This window comes from Manis pentadactyla, chromosome 11, assembly GCF_030020395.1.
Source record: "Manis pentadactyla isolate mManPen7 chromosome 11, mManPen7.hap1, whole genome shotgun sequence".
In the NCBI taxonomy this organism is placed as follows: Eukaryota; Metazoa; Chordata; class Mammalia; order Pholidota; family Manidae; genus Manis; species Manis pentadactyla.
Genome location: NC_080029.1, coordinates 33,966,673 through 33,989,939, shown reverse-complemented (window position 1 = coordinate 33,989,939; position 23,267 = coordinate 33,966,673). Strand labels below are relative to the sequence as shown.

Here is a 23,267-nt window from a genome sequence, read left to right as displayed (position 1 = left end):
ATGTTTGAATTTGATGCAGAAATTGAAGTAAAACAAACTGAAAAACAAAAACTGCATTTTTGTTTGAGCCTTAACCTAGAGGTTGTCATTAAAAATAATCTGTAAAAGGTTCCTACCCTTTTTAAAAAGCTTTTAAATGAGTTATATTTACCTGTTTCTTACCACTGATTTCAAGTAATTTACAATTATTTTAATTGGTGTCTATAAGAGATTGGAGTGGGAGTGCATTTTTACTACTTAATTGGATATTATGCTGAATTAACCTTTTTCTCCCACTCCCTCCCTTTTAAAAACATTGCAGACTTTTACAATTGATAGTGTCTTTACTATTTTGCAGAATAAAAAGGCTAGTCTGAGTTCTGTGAAAAAAAGAAGAAAAACTAAGATAGTAGACAAGGACTTTCCAATTTGCATAACGTAAGTTCTTTTCATGATTCTTGGCCTGGATCTTGTGTTAGCTGACAAAGCTGTTTCTATGGAAACAAATAGTCTATCTTCTTAGAATGTCAGAGGAATGCTGATCACTTAAAATGAAACTTCCCAGCTGCTGGTCAAAGGGCATTACTTGTGGGAGAAGGGGAGGAAGCATAAATCGAAAGAAAATCTAGAATTCTGGACACTAGTGTAGACTGACCATGTTTATACACATGAAGTATATGTTTTACATTTCCTTCTGCCTAAAAATTAGGATACTGATTATATAAGAAATTATCTTCCTGGTAACCCGTCATGTTACCTAGCTCTCATACAAGTGGTTCTCCTCCTTGGTGTGGAGTTTTCAGTGGGCCTAGAGCCCTCCAGCTATTTCAGGCCTCCCAATCTCAATCATTTGTACTTACTTAAACTTAAAATTATCTTCCTTTTACTCCCTTTTCCTATAGCCAATTCACATAAGCAGAGCCCTTTCCCCCCCACTAGTTTCAAAGCATTGAAACAGCTTTGGCCTGCCAACCTGAAAATTCATTTTATTTTGTGGACTGTATAAGGAGTTTTGGCCGGGGGGTGTTTGTGTGTTTTTCAGGGAGTGGTAGTATGAGCTGGGACTGATGATGATTTGAAATTTGGGCCTTTCAAGTGTTTTAAAAGCAATTTGTAATTAGACAGTTGAGAAGAGAGGAATACTCTTAGGGCCAGGAACTTGTAGCTACATTATCTGCATAAGATAGTCTTCTGCTTACATATCAGGTGGTAATTCTGTAGTTCAGTTGTCCGGCAGCTTCTGAATTATCAGAGGCCTTTTTTCCTCTTCATTTTTGAGGGAGAAACGATTCCTTTGGACTTGGACTTTCTCAGTGTTTTCTGATATGTTGACGAGCTAGAGTATTCTTGCTTAAAAATTATAATGATCTTAATGCCAAACCTATAGGAACAACATAATGTTTCTTTGATTCTGGAAGAACTTTTGAATCTTTCATGGTCCCCATAAATTAACTTGTGAGCATTATAAAGTTTTTTTGGAGTTTTGTAAGGTGAAATCATTATTTAACTCAGGTTCTTGAAGGAGTAGGGACTGGTGGTAGATCTTGAAGGCAGAAGATGAAAGGAGAAAGTTCGTATTTCCTACTACCTAAGGCATTTGGGTAGAGAGAAAAAAGAATGAGATAAGCACAAATGAGGAAGCTAACTTAGAAGGCTTGTGCAGGAAAGTAGTAAAGATACAGTTAGAAAGTTTAGATTTACTTTGTGAGTCTGGATTCTATTCTCTAGGCAGTGTAAAAGTCATCAGAGGTTCTGAACAGAGGAGTGATTTGCTCATAAACTTAAGCATTATCCTACTAGATATCAGGGCAATGGAGAGGAGTGAAACGATCTCTACTGATTAGAGAGATCGTTTACCTATGTGACTTGCAGTCACCTTGTAATTAATATATCCAAAACTAAACTCATATTATCCTTTAATTTCTTTCCTTTTCTAATTCTTCTTCATAGTTAATGATATTGCAGTTTACTTAGTGACTGAAAGATAGTGGCCCTAGAGTCATACCGCCTGGGTACATATTCTGAAGCCTCCTGTTTGCTTGGCCCTATGCTGGGCAATGTCACAGATCCAGAGATGAGTCAGCCTGGTTCCTAACCTCTGACGATCTCTAGTCTGATGGGCAGGCAGGCAGATACACAAATAGCTGTAGTTCGGTTTGATTAGAGGTGTGACAGGAATTGTGGGATTCCAGAAGAGGAGAGTCATGGAAATCCAGAGGAGGATGTATTTGAGCTGAGATTTAAAGGGAGAATAGGCAAGGATGCGATCCTAGGCTGGAGCCTATTTTCTTAAACATTATGCTGTCCTGCATAGCTAGGTGGATATAGTAGCATGGAGTAGAATTGAGAATGGAGGAAGAAGGTCAGAAGTATGAGGGGATTAAAGGGACATGGGAGTTTAATTCCAGACACATTAACTTCTAGATCCCTGTAGGACATTTTGGTAGATAGAGTAATTGACAGGGATCCTGTCTTTATAAACCTAGTACCTAGCCAGGGGTACTGAGCTAATGCTCAACTAATTGAGTGTTAAATTAATGTACATATCACCCGTCTTTACTAAATCTTTGATGGCTTTCTTACTGCCTTGAGAGTTAAGAATTTACATTAAAGACTTATCTTAAATTGAACCCAGTTAAACTTTCTAGTCACTGTTCTCTTGTACAATCTGACTAGTTTAGTTCACCTAGCCTTATTTGTACTTTCCCATACTTTTTACCTTCCTGCCTTTGGTTCATCTGGCTTCTTCCTTATTCCTCTACTCTGTTTTCAAGGCCTACTTCAATCCTCGATCCTCATCTACAAAACAGGCATATTTGAACCTACTTTTAGAGTAGTAATGAAAATTAAATGAGTGAATAGTGCGTAAAGTCCTTGTAATATAATATTGTCTGGCACATAAGTGATTGGTAAATGTTATAGTTGTAGTTATTACTGCTGCTTCTTTCTCCTCTTTTTTTTTCTCCCCTTCTCTTTTTGCCCTGTTATATGGAATACAGACACCAAGTTCTATTAGCTCTATAATCTACCTATTTTTTTCAGTGTAACTTTTCTTCATTCTCACTTAGTCCAGGATCCCATTTGTATAGTTCCCTTCAAACTGGTTTCATTGCCATCCTTCAGTCCTCTACACTTCTACCAGTGATATTTTTCTTTTTGTTTTTTTCCACTAAGAATTTTTTTTAGTCAAAGTCAATGATATATGATCTTATATAGGTTTCTTTTTTTTATTGAAATATCATTGGAAAACAATCTAATAATGATTTCAAATATACAATACAGTGGTTCAACAGTTTCCCATATTATTAAATCCTCACCCCCACTAGTGTGGCTACTATCAACATAGGAAGATGTTACAGAATCATTCGTTATATTCTCCATGCTCTACTACCATCCCTGTGACCAACTTAATCATGATAGAAAATTTTTGTGCCCCTGTATCCCCCTCACCCTCCCTACCTACCCACCCGCACAAACTCTTCTCGCATGGTAACCACCCTTCACTTCTCAGTGTCTCTGAGTCTACTGCTGTTTTATTCGTTTTGTTTTGTTTTGTTTATTCCACAAATAAGTGAGATCATATGGCATTTGTCTTTCTCCACCTGGCTTAATTTCACTTAGCATAACACTTTCTAGGTCCATCCATGTGGCAAATGGCAGGATTTTCTTTTTATGGCTGAATAATACTCCATTGTGTATATCCCAAGTCGTCTTTATCCATTCATCTATTGATGGACACTTTTGTTGCTTCTGTTAACTTGCCTATTGTAAATAATGCAATGATACACATAGGGGTATATATATCTTCTTGAGTCAGGGATTTTGTTTTCTTCAGGTAAATCCTAGAAGAGGGATTACTGGGTTGAATGGTATTTCTATTTTTAGTTTTTGAAGGAACCTCCATTCTGCTTTCCACAGTGGCAGTACCAATTTACATTCCCATCAACAGTCTAGGAGGGTCCCGATTTCTCCACATCGTCGTCAACACTTGTCATTTCTTGTCTTTTGGGTAGTGGCCATTCTGACTGGTGTGAGGTGATATCTCATTGTGGTTTTGATTTGCATTTCCCTGATGAATACCAGTGTGGAACATCTTTTCATGTGCCTATTGGCTATCTGTGTTTCTTCTTTGGAGGAATGTTGAGGTCCTCTGCCGATTTTTTAATCTGGTTATTTGTTTTTTTTTATGTTGAAGCATATGAGTTCTTTGTATATTTTAGATGTTAACCCCTTATCAGGTAAATTGTTTATGAATATATTCTCCCATACTGTAGGTTGCTTTTCTGTTCTGCTGATGGTGCCCTTTGCTATTATACAGAAGCTTTTTAGTTTGATGTAGTCCCACTTGTTCATTTTTAATTTTATTTCCCTTGCCCAAGGAGATGTGTCCAGGAAAAAATTACTCATGCTTATTATATTCAGGAGATTTTTGCCTGTTTTCTTCTAAGAGTTTTATGGTTTCATGTCTTACCTTCAGGTCTTTGATCCATTTTGAGTTTACTTTTGTGTATGGAGCTAGACAGTAATCCAGTTTCATTCTCTTGGCTGTAGCTGTCCAAGTTTCCCTGCAACAATTATTGAAGAGGCTGTCTTTTCTCCATTGTATTTTCATGGCTCCTTTATGCTCCTTTATCATATACTAATTGACTGTATATGTGTGGGTTTATATCTGGGTGCTATATTCTGTTCCATTGATCTGTGGGGCTTGTGCCAATACCATACTGTTTTGATTAGTGTAGCTTTGTAGTGTTGCTGATATTTTTCTTTAAATTAATGTGATTATGTCATCCCATTTTAAATCCTGTCAAGATTCTTACTACTTTCAGGGTAAAGATCAAGTTTTAGTTCTTAAACTCTTCTTAGTATGGTTCCCTGCTTGCCTTCCAGTTTTGTCATTATTCATTATGACATGTTTCCATTGTCCCATCAAGCCTGATTACATTATATTCTGGTTTTTTGAAAGTGCCATATTCTCCTACTCTGCCTTCCTATTTATTGGTCGTGTGGTACTCTCTGCCTGGAACAGACTCTTATCTGGCTAATTTTTAGTTCTTTGAAAGGCCACTCAATATATCCTTATGTATTTGCTATGACTCTTTACCACAGACTAAGTTTTAGAGTCTATATTCTGTGCATTGTCTGTGAATTCATGACATTTCTAAGTTTAGCTGAATAAATGTTTGTTGGGCATTTCCTACATTACATGTACTGTGTTGAGCAGTAGGGGTTATAGAAATAAGTCACAGTTCAGTCTTAAACAAATTTAAGATCTAATGAGGAAAAACCAACTAGGAAAGAATAATCATTCATCTTCTTTGCAGGCTCTCCCAGTAGACTATGAGTACTCCAAGGGAGAAAAACAAAATGGAATTTTTAAGCCAGTTAATAGAGGTTGCAGAAATTTTTGAGACTAAACCCAAATAGACAAGCATGATAATAGTCTAAGCATGAGAACTCTGACCCAGATCACCAGGCCCAGTCTCTCTTCTGTGATCTGTTATTTTCCCCCTATGATCTAGTTAAGGAATACAGATACAGTCTTACAGTTTTTAAGCTGAGAATTCTTATTTCAGTAATTTCTGTAGACTAGCATGAAAGTGAGAAATACATTACTCATTATTAAACTTGACGTTTAATATCCAGTGAATGTTGTAAATAGAAAAAGCTGAGAGTTTTAATTTTCTGGAAATATGTATACTCCTAGATTCTTAAAATTAAAATTAAGCATATCACTACAGAAACTCCTACGCAAATTTCTGCTTACTTGTAATGAAAATATTAAGTAAGCTTGTCTAGACAATGGGTTTCAGTCCCTGGCAAGTTCACGATGGATTCAATGAGACCAAAAATGACAGTGGAACATTCTTGGGGTGAAAGGGTTTATACCCAACTTTATTCCCACAGTGGCACGTCAGTCACTAGAATCCTGTCCACTCAGAGCAAGTCTGCATGCAGCAAACCAGTCTCTGCCTTTGGACCTCTCTACTCCCTCAGCTGTCTCAGTCTCGTCCTTGATGTTGCCACCACTCCAGTCTTTGCTCTCCCTGCAGCCTTGCAGTCATGCAGCTGTGCAGTGGCCATGTCACCATTTGCCCAGAGCACTGGGTAGAGCTTTTTATATAGAGTTAGTAGCAACATATTGCCCGCACTTGTGTAGTGAGCTAGCCACCAGGGCCAGGTGAGAATCCTGGCCATAGGAACCTTCACTTTATCCACAAATCTGAATTTGCATTGCATACTATCAATATATAATACTTAAGAATTGCCTAACATAATTCCAGTAGCTCTCATTTTAATGAAAAAGAAGTCAATCTAGAGATAAGTAAGGTGTTTATGTGTAGGTCACATAGTTACAAATAGAGAAGCTGAAATTTGGATAGAAGACAACAAATCTACTAAAATTCTTGTGAAAACGTAATTCTAGTGACTTATGTAGCTTGCATCTATTTACCTGATTGCTGGTCTAGTGAGTTTCCTGGCAGTCTAGATGGGTTTTTGTTAAGTAGTCCATGACAGGATATTTGAAAGAAGATTAGCTGCCATTAGGAATATTGTCTGAAAACTCAGCTTTTACTTAGTTGGCATGTGCTCTGACCAACCTATTTACTGAAGTGACACTTAACTCCAGGAGGTGTAGTAGGTTTATTATTACAAATATTTTTATAGTCTTGAGCAAAGAAGGCTAATTAATGTGTGGGTTTACACATGTATAAACAATCTGCCTATTTATGCCCAAGAAATAGCTTGATGAAAAGCCAGATTCATCAGTGAAATTTTTTTTTATAAAATATGTTGAAGGACTTTTTAAATAGGGGAATCCAATTAACACTAAGAATTATGTAAGTATACATATTGTTTAGTTTTAAAACTTGCGTCTGTTGTCTCATTTAAAACTAAGAACAACCCTATGAATAAATTTTCCAAAGAAATTGAGGTTCAGAGAGAGAAAATGATTAGTCTTATATCATAAAGGTAGAGAAAGTGGCAGAGCCAGAATTAAAATTTAGTGTTCAGTCTCCAAGTCCATTATGTTATTTACTCCACAGTATAACTTGAAAGGTATTTTTGAGAGGTAACAAATACTACCATTTTTTCTGAATGAATCTTTGTAAAAAATTAACCTTAATTTTTTTTAGTGTGACTAAATTAACCTTAATTTTTTTTAGTGTGACCAGTTACAAAGACTGAGAACCCATAGTCTTTTTCTCACTTAACCATGGTTTTATCCTGTAGTTGCCTGAGTTGCTATTTAATTTTTGTTGTTGTTGGGTATCTTTTTCATTTCTTAAACTCCTAAAAGTGGATTGTCCTCCAGAATATACTGCATTTATCTCAAATGAACCATCAGCATGGCTTGCTATATGCCAGTTTCTTTAGCAGCTAGGAAGTTTTCAGTCTTATTTGTATTTAAAGTACCATACTGAGACAACTAGAAAGGTGATTTTAAAACAACTTTATACCTTAAGGGACCTATTCTCTACTAAACTAATACCCAAAGCTTTCTTAACTTTCCTGCTTTGTTAAACATTCCATTACATTATTTTCCTCAGATGTAAAATTAATGTCAAATTCTTGGGAGGATACTTTTTAAAAACATTTTGATTCCCTCAGCATTATCTGTAAAATGAAGGAGAGTACTTAATCTATATAACAAAATAATATTATATATTTATGAGGTATTTTCTATATTGTGTAGAAATTGGAAATGGGCTATGTAAAATCTTTTATATTATAATTCTTACACTTTTTTCCCCCCCATCTTTCCCCTTAGATTTCCTTCATGGATACATTTTCATAGCATTATTATGTGATGTGAGAAGTTTTTTTTTTGAAGTAACATGGATTTTATGCTACAGAACCAAGAGATTGGCTTTTTAGGAAAAATTGATTTATAAAAAGTGATATAGGTTTTTATAGATAACCATGACAACATCCCATATGAATGGGCATGTTACTGAGGAATCAGACAGCGAAGTAAAAAATGTTGATCTTGCATCACCAGAGGAACATCAGAAGCACCGAGAGATGGCTGTTGACTGCCCTGGGGATTTGGGCACCAGGATGATGCCAGTACGTCGAAGTGCACAGTTGGAGCGTATTCGGCAACAGCAGGAGGACATGAGGCGTAGGCGAGAGGAAGAAGGGAAAAAACAAGAACTTGACCTTAATTCTTCTATGAGACTTAAGAAACTAGCCCAAATTCCTCCAAAGACTGGAATAGATAACCCTATATTTGATACAGAAGAAGGAATTGTCTTAGAAAGTCCTCATTATGCTGTGAAAATACTAGGTAAGTAAAAACAGCAGAATAATAGAAAATATTTGCCTTTGTTTCTCTTGCGTTACCAAATGTGTATAGGAAGGAAGAAGGGTATAAAAGAATGTAAGCAATGGCAAATTTGAATTCAGACCAAGATCAGTTCTTTTCTTATAAAGGTCGTATAACTATCATTGTTTATTATTAGCCATGCAGAGCTAAAGCATGTGGCTTAAATGTTCAGTCATTACAACATGGTTTTTAGGTGTAATCCTTTAATTAAAATTTTCTACATATGACCTAACATTTAGAATTCACCTCTTGTTTCAAACTCAAACCTTTATTATATCAAAATTACTAAAAAGCAGATTTTAGATTTTGAATTTCTGATTTTCTTAAAGTTTGTAAAATAGTAATAAAATTAATACCTGTAGCTTAGTCTATTCGATTTTCTTTAATCAATGACTGTCAGTGAGAACTGGTGCTGTTCATATGATATTACACACATAAAACATTGTTCAAAATACCTTACACTGTTTCCACATTCCATTCTGTGAAAAACTAAAAAACAAAAACTAGTTCCATGAGATATTAATACCTACAAATAAGAAAAGAGTTCTGTGATCAAATAAATTTTGAGAACAGTGGGTTAAATAGTTAAACAATCTATTACAGGACTTCTTTATTTATTTATTTATTTATTAAACTATCATTGATATACAGTATTATGATGGTCTCATGTACACAACACAAGTGGTTCAGCATCACCTGTATTATCAAGTCCTCACCCCCTCCATTGCGGTCACTGTCTATCAACGTAGTGAAATGTTATAAAGTCATTAATTGTATTCTCTGTGCTGTAGTACAAACCCAGTGACCTACCTGTATCTTATTACAGGACTTCGTAGAGCCTTTAGAATGCTAATGGGCATTATGAATCTATAAGAGAGATTGATGTCAAATGTATGCTTCTAAACTTAGACTACTTGATCATTGAGCTTACTGGCCTCCTTCCTGTACACAGAAGGGTTATTACTGAACTGGTATTAAGAATTACATTAATTTGTGCTCCTTAAAACCAGGCTAACTCAAATGAAGCATATTTTTGGTGTTATATTATTTATGGATGTAAAAGAGACACTTAAACTTTTCTGTGGAAGGAAAAGTTTTTGTTGTCATTTTGCCATTTATTTAAGTATCTGTTAAGCTCTGTGCTAGATGCTGTAACAAACATCATTCTATAAATATCCACAATCATGTAAATAGGGCTCTGTAAAATTGCCATTTTGGAAATAAAGAAATTGAGCCTCAGTTAAATCACCTATTCAAGACTCCACACTAGTTAAGTCATAAAGCCAAGTTTGACTTTGCCTGATCTGGATATGCAGTTTGATGGACTGCACAGGTCAAAGGGGTTTGAGTGGAAACTGACATCCAGCCTACTCTTCACTCACCAGACTAGAGCTCTGGGTACGAAAAGTGGAACACCTTTATCTAATTTGTCCAAAGGTACCATATATACTAGATTTGCTCCTAAGTTTCTCTATTCTAAATCTGGAGCAGTTTTTACTACATCACCTATTCTGCTTCTTTGTTATAAATTTATTACGGATCCACGTTTCTTACAGAAAGCAGTGTGCATGCTTTTCTGTTTTGAAGAAAACATGAATAGTCATGTTCAGCAGTAGTGAAGTCTGCAAAATGCCATCAGATGTTATAATTATAGTGAAAATGGTGGAAAGATTACAAGTTTTTAAATACATTTGTATGAAGGAATGTTATGTTCTTTTTCCTAAGAGTTACGTTAGAGAAAAAGACTTCATTCCCGATTGCCTCTCATTCACTTGTCCTCATCTCCCACCACTCCATTATCTTTTATTAAAACATTCTGTAAGTATTCTGTGACTTGGAGAAAGTTTACATTGTAATATATCTAGCCCAAGCCTTGATTGACTGTCCTGTTTTTTTGTTGTTGTTTATATTTCTTTAAGGTTAATGTACTTGTCCATTTGCTTTATTTAGATCAGGCGTTAATATTATTTTAATAGATAATATTCATGTAATTTCAGTAAAGAAACAAATAAACTTAAGCCAGATTCACTTAGGGAAACTTTTTTTCCTCTAAGTACAGAAAATTGGAGGCCATTTCTCTTTAATTTTTTGCTTTTTCCTATTCTGTTTTTATGTTGCTTGGCTAACTACTCTACAAGTATAATCGATTAAAGGTCAGCTGTATTTTCTTCCAACTTGGCAATGCACTGTGATTTTCAAAAATACCTTTGTACAATCCTTGAATTTAAGGCTGTTTCACATTTTTATTTTTAAAGTAATTGAAATATAATACCAGATATCTGTAATTCATTTCTTGGAAAAGAATATATAATATTTTGAGAAATAAGTGATAGATTTCATGTTAATACACTCAACACTAATGTGTTAATTGTAAGACACATGAAAAGTCAACATAAATTATAAAATTGTTGTCAGTCAAAGCTCCCATTTTGGGATATTCTCGGTTCTAAGTTTTCATTTTAAAATGAAGTGTAATTGCTTTGTATTAAACATTTTTTTCCTTTCATAATTTGCTAACACATCAAACTACAAGAGAAGTACTCCCTTAAAGTTGTGTCTCCCTGCCAGTATTTTGATTAATACACACATGCCAGGAGACAACTTCTCAGACTTTTTCACAGCCAGAAACTACAACCTTGTCTTAAATGTGGTAAGAATGGGGAAACTGATTTATTTCCTTGAAGGGAGAGAGCCTTCAATTTCCAAATGATACATCACCATTTATCTGTAAGTAGAGAATAGACACTTTTAGGAATTGAAAATGTGATAAGAAAGGTTAAATACTTTGTCTAGGTGGTGGTTTTTAATGAAAGTATTTATAAATTAGGCACTGTATGTAATAAAAGTGCCAAGATGGATTTGATAGAAAATATTCAGAAAGGATGAACTGAATTTTCTTGTTTAAAAGTAGTCAGAATCTTATTGAAAATTAGAAAATAGTGATGTGGGAACTTAATTTCAAATGGATAATTAATATTAGTATTATAAATTATAAGAATTTTGATATATGAGAGAAGCTTTCCTTAAAATTGGCATGAGTTATTAAAACTTGCTTTGTTTTTTGTTACAAATAAAATATCATTATCTTGTTCTCTTTCATAAGCAAAGCAAACTACCTGCTGAGAGAGATCCTGAGAAAAAAATAGAATACAGGTTACAGCAAGATGAGGTAGAGTAGGATCATTTTCAGATATCTCTAGATTAGAGATTATGTGTTTTTGTATTCACAGATAGGGTAGTTTTGGTCCAAGGTGGTGGACAAGTAAAATACAGTGGACAAAATATTTTAGGGGAATAAACTAGGAAACACTACTATCCTATGTGTATGTGATTGTTATACCTTTGAAGAGACCGTAGGAAAGGCACACGCACACACCCCTGTGGTGAGCTATCTGTTTTGTGGTTAATAAGGAGACACTTGAAATCTGTGATTAGGGGCTTTCTAATTTATACCAGATGCTGTTAGTGTGAAAAATTAAAAATTGAAAAGATATACTGGGGGAAGAAAATGTCTGGATAAAATATTTTTATAATAATAATAATAGCATGTATCAATCTTGATTGTCTACATAATTTTTGCCAGATTCTCTGAATATTCAAACTGTTAAGTCAAGAGTATTACTACATTTGATGTGATAAAGTAACATATCCTTTCCACATTTCTTTCTGACCTTACTTGGCTTTTGAGTGACCATGGAATAACCTGAAATTTTGCTAGATTTGGGTAAACTTGTTTTAAGATTGGCTTTTTTTAAATTCAGGTATCATTGATATACAATCTTATGAAGGTTTCACATGAGCAACATTGTGGTTACTGCATTCAGCCATATTATCAAGTCCCCCCCACAAAGCCCATTGCAGTCATGTCCATCAGCATAGTAAGATGCTATAGAGTCACTAGTTGTCTTCTCTGTGCTATACTGTAAGATTGGCTTTTAAAATAAAATTTATTTAAAGCTCATGAACAGAATTACAGTGCCAATAAACTTTGAGTTCAGTCTACTTCCAAGAAGTTAATTATTCTTGGTATTAAATTTTTTCTTAACTGCCATAGATATTTCCAAACTTTTTTACCCATCCTTTTAGGGACTTTTTTTTCTGGTAGTGAAACGATTAGACCTGTTGGCACTAGGTATAATGTTTAAAATGTTGTGACCATATGAAAATTTTCTGATTTATTCAGATTGCTAAAATTAGAGCTGGCCTAAAATGAAGATGAAAAATTCATTAGAATATTTGTATAGTTGTGTAATGGTTAGTGGTTAAATATGCATAATTCTACTTTAAAAATAATTATACCATTCAGTCTTCGACACAGTGCATCAAAACTTCATTCCACCTATTAAGTAATAATAGTTTTTAACTTTTTCCCCTTTGCAAAAACTTGCATCATTATATAATGGTATGTTCAGAAACGCATGACATCATTGCATATTGGGAAGTGTATGATGTCTGGAGTCAGATGTAGAGTTTAAATAACTTTTTTATTGTCACTCAATTGCTATTGACCTTGGACAAGTTACTTAACTTTTTCTGGGCCTCAGTTTCAGGATTTTCTTGACCAAATAAAAAAATACATAAAATGTGGCAGATGTAGGTTTGACTAAAATAAAACTTTTTGAAGAACCAAAACCACCAGAGAGGTCATCTAACCTTCTAGTCCATGAAATTAATTTGTGGATCTCAACTAGTAATTTTTAATTTCATTTTCAAAGTAACTTAATATATTAAGGTATAATTCATATACCATAAAATATACTCTAATTTTCAGTATAGTCACAAGATTGTGCAGCTATCACCACTGTATAATTCCAGAGTGTTTTTATCACCACAAAAAGAAACTATGTACTCATTAGCAGTCACACCATATTATCACCTCCTCATAACTCTTAACAACCCTAATGTACTTTTTGTCTGTGGATTTGTTTTTCCGGACATTTCATGTAACTGAATCATATGATATGTGGTCCTTTGTGACCGGCTTCTAGTCACATAACTTGTTTTCACGGTTCATCTGTGTTATAGCATGAAGCAGAACTTCATTCCATTTTATGCTGAATAATATTACACTGTACGTATATGCCACATTTTGTTTATCCATTTATCTGTTGATAGAGCACTTGGGTTGCTTCTACCTTTCTGCCGTTGTGCATAGTGCTGTTATGAATATTCATGAAGAAGTTTCTGTTTGAACACCTGTTTTCATTCTTTTGAGTATATACATAGGAGTGGAATTGTTTGGTCATATGATAATTCTGTGTTTAGCTTTTGAAAGAACTGCCATATTTTCCACAGTATCTGCACTATTTTATATTCTCACCAGCAATGTGAGTGTCGCAGTTTCTCTACTTCCTCACTTCTACTTGTTAGTATGTCTTTTTAATCTTAGCCATTCTATCAACCAGTAATTTTTTTAAGAATTAGAATAAAATAGAAAATATTAAAGGATATTATATTCCACTTAAGTATTCGTATATCTTTTATTTCAAAGAGCTATGTGTATATTGGGTTAAGAGATAAAAAATATATATGTTCTAATGTTCACCAACAGAAGTTTGAGAAATACTATCCTATTCAAACCCACTGATTTTATAGAAAGGCACAAAGACTTGAGATGGGTTGTCCAGACATATACTGCAACTAATAAGTGGTTAGTATTCTGACTCCAGATTTGGGGCTTTCTTTTTTTTCCATTTTACCAAACTTTCAGTTTTATCTAGAGCAAAATCATGAAGCTTTTGTACTTGATGAATAGTAATCACTTCAATGACAGTTTTCCATTGTCCTATCATATATAAGGTTAAGATTTTTGTTCTCTCTCTCTCTCAACTATCATTGCTTATATACTTATCTAGTATTGGTTTTTAATTTGTAGCCCAATTTGGTATTTTTTTAGTTATTTTTTATTGGTGTATAGTTTGTATGCAACATTATATTTGTTTCAGATAAGTTCATCAGTTATATATTTATTAAATGTTCACCATAATCCATGTAGTTACCATCTGCCACCATACAAAGATATTACTGTAAGAATATAGTAATTTATCCTCCATTTGCCCCATGGTCCCAAGCACATAAGCCGGTGAGAATTATGCCTGGGCTTGCCTGGGGCTTGCTGGTCTTACCCCGTCTTATCTCTAAACATCCCAACCCTCCCTCAAGGCAACAGGCCTAGCGGATCCACCACAGTAAAAGGCACCACGCTGCTGCTCTCTGTCTCTCTCTCTCTCTGTGTCTGTGTCTGTCTCTCTGCTGCCCTCTCTCTCTCTTTGTCTCTGTCTCTCTCTCTGCTGCCCTCTCTCTCTCTCTGTCTCTCTCACTCGCTGCTCTCTCTCTCTGTCTCTCTCACTTGCTGCTCTCTCTCTCTGTCTCTCTGTCTTTCTCTCTCTCTCTCTGCTGTCTCTCTTTGTTGCTGTCTCTCTTTGTCTCTGTCTCTGCTGTCTCTCTCTGTCCCTCTGCTCTCCCTGCTCTCTCTCTCTCTCTCTGCTGCTCCCTCTCTCCCTCTCCCTCTCCCTCTCCCTCTCTCTCTCTCCCCCCACCCCCCCCCTCTGGGGCAGCCACTTTCTCCTTCAGATAATAAAGTCTCTTGCGTGGGCCCCTGTCTCCTGAGTTGTTCTGGGTAAGGAGGGTCGCAGTGAGATACCCTTTCATTGGTGCTGTAACTCGGACGAGGTTCTCCCATTGACTCCGCTCTTCCTCCGGGAACCTGAGCTGCTTTGGGAACCCTCACTGCCCGATCGTCCTCCATGGGCTCACCGTCCATTTCCCCGGTCAGTCGTCTTCTCGCCCAACACCGGCCTTCGATTTGGTGAGTCTCCCCTTCATGGTCGACTTAAATGTCCCTTTGAAACCTGGGAAGTGACAGTTGAGTGTCCAGCACCCCCAAGGGCTCATCTGGGACAGGGGCACCCCCAACCACGACTTTGAGAGTCATGGTTGATCCCCATAGTCGATCCTTGTCTGCCTCCCCATGGTGAGAATCCTCACCCACTGAGGCCCGGTTTCCCTTTATCTACGTTTCTACTCGACTCGAAAACTCCTGGTACCAGGTACCGAGCCTCCCCAGCGTTTTCGCCTCCGGCCCCACAGTTAGAGGTGGTGACGACCCCTAACTGTGCCTGGTCTTCTCCGCGACCTTCTCAAACTCTCAGGGACGCCTAAGCGACTTCTGAACGGTCTCGTTCTCACCATGGGATCTGGCCCCTCCGTTCCCACAGATTCACTGCTAGGGTGCTTACTCAATAATCTAAAGCCCCTCCACCTCACTCCAGACCTCAAACCTGTTCGCTATTGTAATGAGATCTGGCCACAATATCCCTTGGACAATCAGTCTAAATGGCCTCCAAATGGCTCTTTAGATCCTAAAATTCTCCGCGACTTATACAACTGTGAGTGTACGGGCAAGTGGAAAGAGATCCCATATATCCAGGCTTTCTCCTACCTCCGAACCAAGCTCTCTCTGTCTCCCCTGCAATCCTAAACACCTACTACTTGCCTTAAAGTCCACACCCCTAAACTTTTCACATTCCCAAATATCCTCAACTGCCTATAAAACTACTAGACAATGCACCACCACAGGCTCTCTTGTCCCCTCCTGGCTCATGCCAGGAGCTCTGTCTGTCCTCTCACTGTATCATTATGCCTTCAATCTGTATGTTTGTGTCTAAGTGTGTAAATGAAAGATATTTTTCTACCTCTGGATAGTATTAATAAAAATTGATTTAAAGACAAGCACTTGTAAAAATTGGGCATTCTAAAATTTCCAGAAAATTCTAATGAAAGATATTAAGGATTAATGCTACTTTAAGTTGAACTGAATAGACATGTCCTTATGGTTATCAGCTGCCTAAGTTTACCTAAAGTCATTTAAGTTGATGGTATCTGTTAAATCTTTCAAAAAAAAATGCTTAAAGTGAAGTGTAGCTTTGTCTAATGTGAGTAACTATTTAAGCAAGTGCCTTACAACTTCTAACAGCTTCCCAAAATCAAATTCAAAAAAGTGCTTTTACCTCTAGTTCACTCTGATATTTTCCAGAGGGCCCCTGGAACATGTCAGAGGGATTTTCTCTCATTGGAGAAAATATTTGGCTAATTTGGCTTATTTACCTGCTTAATTACCTAGAAGGCACTGTCACAGGGAATGATGCTAAACTTTGTTACTGAATGTTTTGTTTTACAGAAATATCCAAATTTCCTTATGACAACTGTCTTACAGTAAGCTCTCATCAAATCTTTAACCATTGTCATTTGTAAGTCTTTTGTCATCTATACTCACTGTTTTATTACTCCTAAACTAGTAAAAAACTGGATTTCAGCAGAACAGGTATTAGTTACATAAGATTAAGTAAACTAAGGAAGATGATTTTGTGGCTTTTTGTTTCAAATGTTGTTGATAAAGTGTTTTAAGCTTTTTCTCTTAAGCTGACAATTTAGTAAATGACTGCCTTTATAAGCAGAATTGAAACTTTATCTTTCTCTCTACCTGATCCTTCCAGAATTTAAAAACTCTCAGTGACTATTTTTATATTTCATGGCAGTATGTTTATTTGCACTAGTTCAATAAGAATCTGCTTTCCTTGTAAGAGGACTAATTAAAAACACTGGTTTTATTACCAAGGCTTTTACTGGAATGTCATACCTGAGAGACACATGTGTAAACTCAGATATAAACAGGCAGCTTTAAGGAACTAAGATTGACTTTATAAAGCCAACAAAGCCCCTTGGAAGAACTGGCCTGGTACCTTGCTTACAGAGTTCCAGCAGCCTTACCAGGTGAGTAAGGAAGGTCACTTCCTGGCAAGTGCAGGAACCTCAGGAATGTCTTGAGAATCTCAAGAAGAGAGGAATTCACCCAAATCTACAGATACTGCAGGCACAAGCTGATGGCAAGTCTGGCTTGGCTTTCTGGCCTCAAGAAGCCCTTAAAACTTAAAAGTTCAATCTGAAATTCCATACGAAAAGTTCCAGCAAAGCATATTTAAAAGAGCCTATGTAATCAATTGCTCTTCTTGCTGCACTTATGCAAATAATCAAGCCAAGTGTTACTTATTTTCTTAACCTAGTTACTTCTAATAAAAATGAGGGTGATTTTAGAGAAAAATATTGTTTCAATAATGCAGTCTTTTCTATACTAAATCCTAATACTAGTCATTGAAATGTAAACTCGGCCCAGAATTCTAGTTTCCCCATGATACCTGGCTATGATTCTCAGTTAGACTCTTCATATTTCTAGTTCTCATATTCAGCCATGCATTCTTAATCTCATCAAGTTTGCCCTTCCAGAATGGAAAATCCAACTCCAGATGTTGCTACTTAACCAAATAACAATTTGTTCTATCTTGCCTAGAAGCTACAAAACTGCAAATAGTAATAGAAATGAAACCCAGAATAGAAGCGCCAACCTTCCAAGGCCCTCTCAACTGACCAGTGATGGAGACCTAGCTGCACCCTTTACTGCACCCCCTCTCAGCATGAAGCAGCCAGAGCGGTCGTCGCCCCTTTTCCCTAGCAGCAGCTAGAGTCTCCATCTGTAGAGGGGGAATGAGACAGGGACCATAGGCTTAGAATAACGTGAGAGCCTCTGGAGAAAGCAAGACAGGATATTTGCAGTCAGATCAAAGTAACTACATGCTAGGAACCACCCCCCCTACTAAAACTGTTGAACATTCTTCAGTGAGATCAGTTAATGTTCCCCAGATAAAGAAGAGTAGCACATGTTTTATTATGCTAATCATTTATAATTGTGTATAAGATTCACTTTAGCATACTAAAAGGCCCAGGCCTATGTGCTGTCTTTCCTCCGTCAGATCTGAGAAGGTAATTTTGCAAACTAAGCAACTAATTTAGCATGCAGACCCAGCTGTAGACGGAGTAGTAAAAGGCAGGATTCTTTAGCAAATAGACAATACCTCAGCCCACCTTGGGAGCTGAGCAGGCAGCCTTTTGATATGCTCCCAGACCAAGACGCCCATGTTCCAGAGAAAAATCAAGGCAGGAAATTCCTTATGTTAAGTTAATTTTTAATATTCAGAGAACACTTAACAAGTCCTTCCCCAAGGCTTTAGAGATAGTCCCCACCTTTTTGGACAGGCTCTAACTCAAGACCTCAAATCCCTTACTCTCTCGAGCTCCACCCTCCTTCAATATGTAGATGATCTCCTCCCGTGCAGTCCCTCCCTACAAACCTCTCAACAGGATACTATTCTCCTTTTAAACTTTCTCTCGGAACACGGCTATCGGGTCTCACCCCCCAAAATTCAGCTGTCTGCCGCTCAGGTCACATACCTGGGAGTTCAGCTCTCCCCGTGCTACAAGGCCATTACCATAGACAGGAAAAAACTTCTCCAAACCATGCCCATTCCAAACACCAAGCAACACCATCCCTAACTCCCAAATGGCAAAGACCATACACAGTAATCCTTTCCACGCCAACTGCAGTTAAACTCCAGGGTCTTCCCCATTAGATACACAACTCCCACCTTAAGCCGTTTGTCTTAGCTTATTCCCCTCCCCCCAAATCTCCCACAGGTTCCTACTCCTCCACCCTGAAGGGACCTCTTACTCCCGCATTTCGTGCTGCTCATCTCCACTTCCACTCAACACTGAAGAAGTTTCTGCCAGCACAGAGTCCTAAGACCTCCCTTACAACTGCCATGCGTCATGCTTCAGGATTATTAACCCTGGTCTCAACACTTACTCTCTCACCAGACCTATCTTCCCAATGCCAGCCTTTTCTTTTTCAGACTGTCCAAAAGATTGCACCATCAAAGATTCCCTTTGCCCTACAGGTCGCTTTTCTGCCTACACATATTTCCCCCAAAATGCTATTAATTCAGCCACCCTATGTAAACATAGCAGTCAGCCCAAATGCAAAAAATTTCTAACCAGACCTTTAACCAGTTTATATTACAGGATTACCAACCCCTCTCCAAAGACGATGATCCTTATTGAACCTAGAAAATGCATTCGCCACTGCAGACCAAGGGCTCATCTGAGAACCGCCCCCCATCAATACAAAAATGAACTTCATCGCCCCTAATCAGCAGGAAGCAGTTACTGAAGACTAACCTTCACCCCTTCCCAAATCCTCTACCACTTACAAAACAGAAAAGGGAGGAATGTAAGAATATAGTAATTTATCCTCCATTTGCCCCATGGTCCCAAGCACATAAGCCGGTGAGAATTATGCCTGGGCTTGCTGGGCTTACCCCGCCTTATCTCTGAACATCCCGACCCTCCCCCAAGGCAACGGCCGAGCAGATCCGCCACAATAAAAGGCACCACGCTGCTGCTCTCTGTCTTTCTCTCTCTCTGTGTCTCTGTCTCTCTGCTGCCCTCTCTCTCTCTTTGTCTCTGTCTCTCTGTCTTTCTCTGTCTCTCTGCTGCCCTCTCTCTCTCTCTCTCTCTCTCTGTCTCACTCACTGCTCTCTCTCTCTGTCTGTCTCTCTGTCGTGCTCTCTCTCTCTGCTGTCTCTTTGTCTCTGTCTCTGTCTCTCTGTCCCTCTGCTCTCCCTGTTCTCTCTCTCTGCTGCTCCCTCTCTCTCTCCCCACCCCCGCTCTGGGGCAGCCACTCTCTCCTTCAGATAATAAAGTCTCTTGCGTGGGCCCATGTCTCCTGAGTCGTTCTGGGTAAGGAGGGTCACAGCAAGATACCCTTTCAGTTATAATATTATGAGCTTTAGTCCCTACGCTATAATTCTTCCATCCCTGTGACAAAATTATTTTATAATTTCATGTTCATACATCTTTATCTACTTCACCTACTTCACCCCATCCACCACCACCCCCCATGGTAACCAACTGTCTGTTCTGTTTGAATGTTTGTTTTATTTGTTTTTCCAGATTCTACATATAAGTGAAACCGTAGGTTATTCCTCTTTCTCTGACTGACTGTACCTAGCATACCCTCTAGGTGCATCCGTGTTGTCAGATAACCCAGTTTGTTAATGTGTAATTATTGTTCAGGATCTTTTGTGAGCTTCTGATTATCTTTAATAAATCCATTTTAACCTAGTCCACTGACAACCAAAATTCAGAGATCTAATTTTATATTCTTAAATTTAAAAAGAAAAAAAACCCCACCCCTATGTAAGCAAAGATTTTCTAAATGAACGTTTTAATTTTCATTCAGCAGGTAGATATACTGAAAACTGATAATTTCCTCATACTCAGTAATATTAAAGTTCCTCATCAAGTGAATATTCAGTTTGAACTACAGTTAGGGGAAAAGGAGAAATCTTGAAGTTTCTGAAAAAGTCATGAACTTGGTTTAAATTTAGAAATTTCTGAGGATAGGTTAAAAGAATTGCTATTATTTAAGCAATGAAATGGAAGACTCTTAATGCTAGAATAGATCTCTAGAAACTATCTCTTTTCATGTGGGGTAGATGATAGCAACAAGCAAAAATAAGCAAACTTAATCCAGGATAGATGGTTACTCCGTTGCTTTGAAAGATCTCCAGAGATGGAGATTACTCAGCTTCCTTGGGTTATTTTATTGTTTACCCTTGTAGCCCCAGAATTCTTCCATATGGCTGTCTAAACTCTTGGGTGTTTGGCAATGTAATTTTTTCAGATAGAGCAAATCTTGGTGATTGCTTTCTGTTGCCTATTTTAGAGTCTTCATTGTTGAGAGGGCCAGAGGGAGGAGAGAGTTCAGGGGATGGATATGTGGACTTTATGTTTATATTTATCTGATTAATTGTATCACAGAGCCAAATGTAAGGGAATTTCTACTTTTGGATAATATGTCCTCTTTTAACATAAATAATCAACCTCTAAGTGTTGTATGAAGATGATAGAAAAAGTGTTACAGAAGATCATGGGAACTTAAGACAATTCCTACTGAAATCAAGTAAAAAGAAATAGACCAAACACCAGAACAAGAAATTTAAACCAGATATGAAGAACTTCCTTGTAGGGAAGTTGTTACAGACTAGAATTTCTCATGAAAGCTAGATTCAGATTCACATGAAAGCTTTGCCTTCCCTTCTGCAGTGTCCCCATTGCTGCTCTCCATCCTTCCTTGCTTTGGTATCTCTCTGCCTCAGTACTTCCTTCTTTGTCCACTCCCAACTCTGCACTTGTGTCATTCTCTCTTGCTGGTCCTGTGATTCTCCATTAATCTCTATTTCTCTGTCCATGTATCTCTTTGTATCTCTTCTGTGTCTGCATATAGATCTCTCAGTTCATTCTATTTTCTGCCCTCTCTTTGTTGTCTGTAGTTATTACAGAAGAGATGCATATTTGACTACTGATTTGGTTGCATCTGATTGGATTTTTAAAAATTCCCTCTGGAATTGTACAGAATGTTGAATTTAGGTGTTTTTTTGTTTAAGTAGCACATACAACCTAATTGATGCATCACATGATGGAACATTTTTTTTAAGTGTGTAGAAATTACCTGTTCTTGAATAATATGTTTTTGTAAAGTCCTTTTCAGATACATCATATAAGAACAAGGTTTTTTTTAACTTAAAACTAAAATTCTTACCTTAATTATGAATTGATGAAATTAAGAATTTTTTACATGAAACTAAAATATGAATAAGAATGTTAAAATGAGAATCTCTGAGTTCTGTTGCCAACAATTATTTTTCATTATGACATAATACTTCATTTCATATCAAAGAAAAGACACTTTGTTGAAATTTCCATTCAGAATTTTCTAATAATGAACTGAAAAAGGACTGAACTAATTTCATTTATCATAATCATTATTTTGAGACTAATGCCGTAAGTGTTTACTGCCGTCTCTGTGACCTTAAAGCTGTTTCTGGACAGAGGCAGAATCATTTTTTAATGTCCTTTAAATTGGTAGACTTATTTGTAAATACTAATTTCATTGGAGGGTTTATATCATTTAACATTTCATATTTCCTCTTATTAAATGTCATGTTTCAGCTTCATATAATTTAGTTCATACCTTGTCAAGCTACATATACACACACACACACACACACACATACACACATACATACATATGTTCAGTGAAGTTTTAAAAACCTCCAAGTGTGTGGTAACCTAATCTGTTCTATTTGTTAATTACACATTTTTAATGGAAACGTGAACCTGAAGGATGTGAGTACTTTGGTAGCTTTCCTGCCTACAAATGCCATCTGGAAACATGAAAACAATATGGAATTTATCTAAAAACTGTCCATTTAAATCTAGTTATCAATTTTGCTGTACTACTTGGTTATCCAGGCTAGTGCAACACTATCAAAGATGTTTTATAACATTTCTCAAATAGATACATAGCCTCTACGTTCACAGAAATTACAGTTTTAGTTTCTTTTGGTGACTTTCCCCAATGTACTACCTAGTATACTATTGTGATGTTAGAGATTAAATAAAATATTCTGAAAAAATATTTAAAGCGTCAGACACTTGGTTAAAATAGAGGTAAAATGCAACGATACTATAAGAGTAACACTGGAGGATAAATTAAAACATACCATTATATGCATTATATATGTAAACATGCATAAACATAGCTAACTAGAGGAAATTCCTCCTACAGATATATAGCAATAAAGCTACAGTGTTTAAGATCCTCTAAATTCTAGTCATTCTACATTACATGCTGTATTGGGTAAAAAAAAGTCTCAGGACAGCTTTTGCAAAACAGATATGACATACCACAATCAGGCCCTAGAATCTGCAAAAATCTATTCCTGGTGTGTGGCAGAGAATGCACTACCTTGAAAGTTGAAGAAATGTATTCTTTATTCAGGCACCATTTTTTGTATGACTCCATCTGTAGAGATTTTATCTAAATTATGGATGTCTCGGGTTTTGGTGTTTGTTTTGTTTAGGGAAAGTTTCTCAGGGTTTCTGTGAGGATTAAAATAATGTATATGCATATAATATAATGTTCTATATCTTATTTTTCAGTGATGACTATTAATAATATATAATTTGGGCCAAATACGTATTTGTAGTTTAGTGGTTGATTATA

General features: G+C 36.8%; 1 protein-coding gene across 3 annotated transcripts in view; it reads left to right on the top strand.

Annotated features, from left to right (window-relative positions):
* PALS1 (protein associated with LIN7 1, MAGUK p55 family member) overlaps positions 1 to 23,267 on the top strand; it is a 109,148-nt gene that overhangs the window by 26,874 nt on the left and 59,007 nt on the right. The window contains exons 2-3 of one of the 3 annotated variants that reach the window (XM_036906002.2): positions 338 to 417; positions 7,751 to 8,269. In XM_036906002.2, the coding sequence (XP_036761897.2) occupies positions 7,903 to 8,269 (367 nt within the window). In that variant the 5' untranslated portion in view covers positions 338 to 417; positions 7,751 to 7,902. The remainder of the gene's footprint in view (positions 1 to 337; positions 418 to 7,750; positions 8,270 to 23,267) is intronic. The other 2 variants (XM_036906004.2, XM_036906003.2) reach the window with 2 other exon arrangements.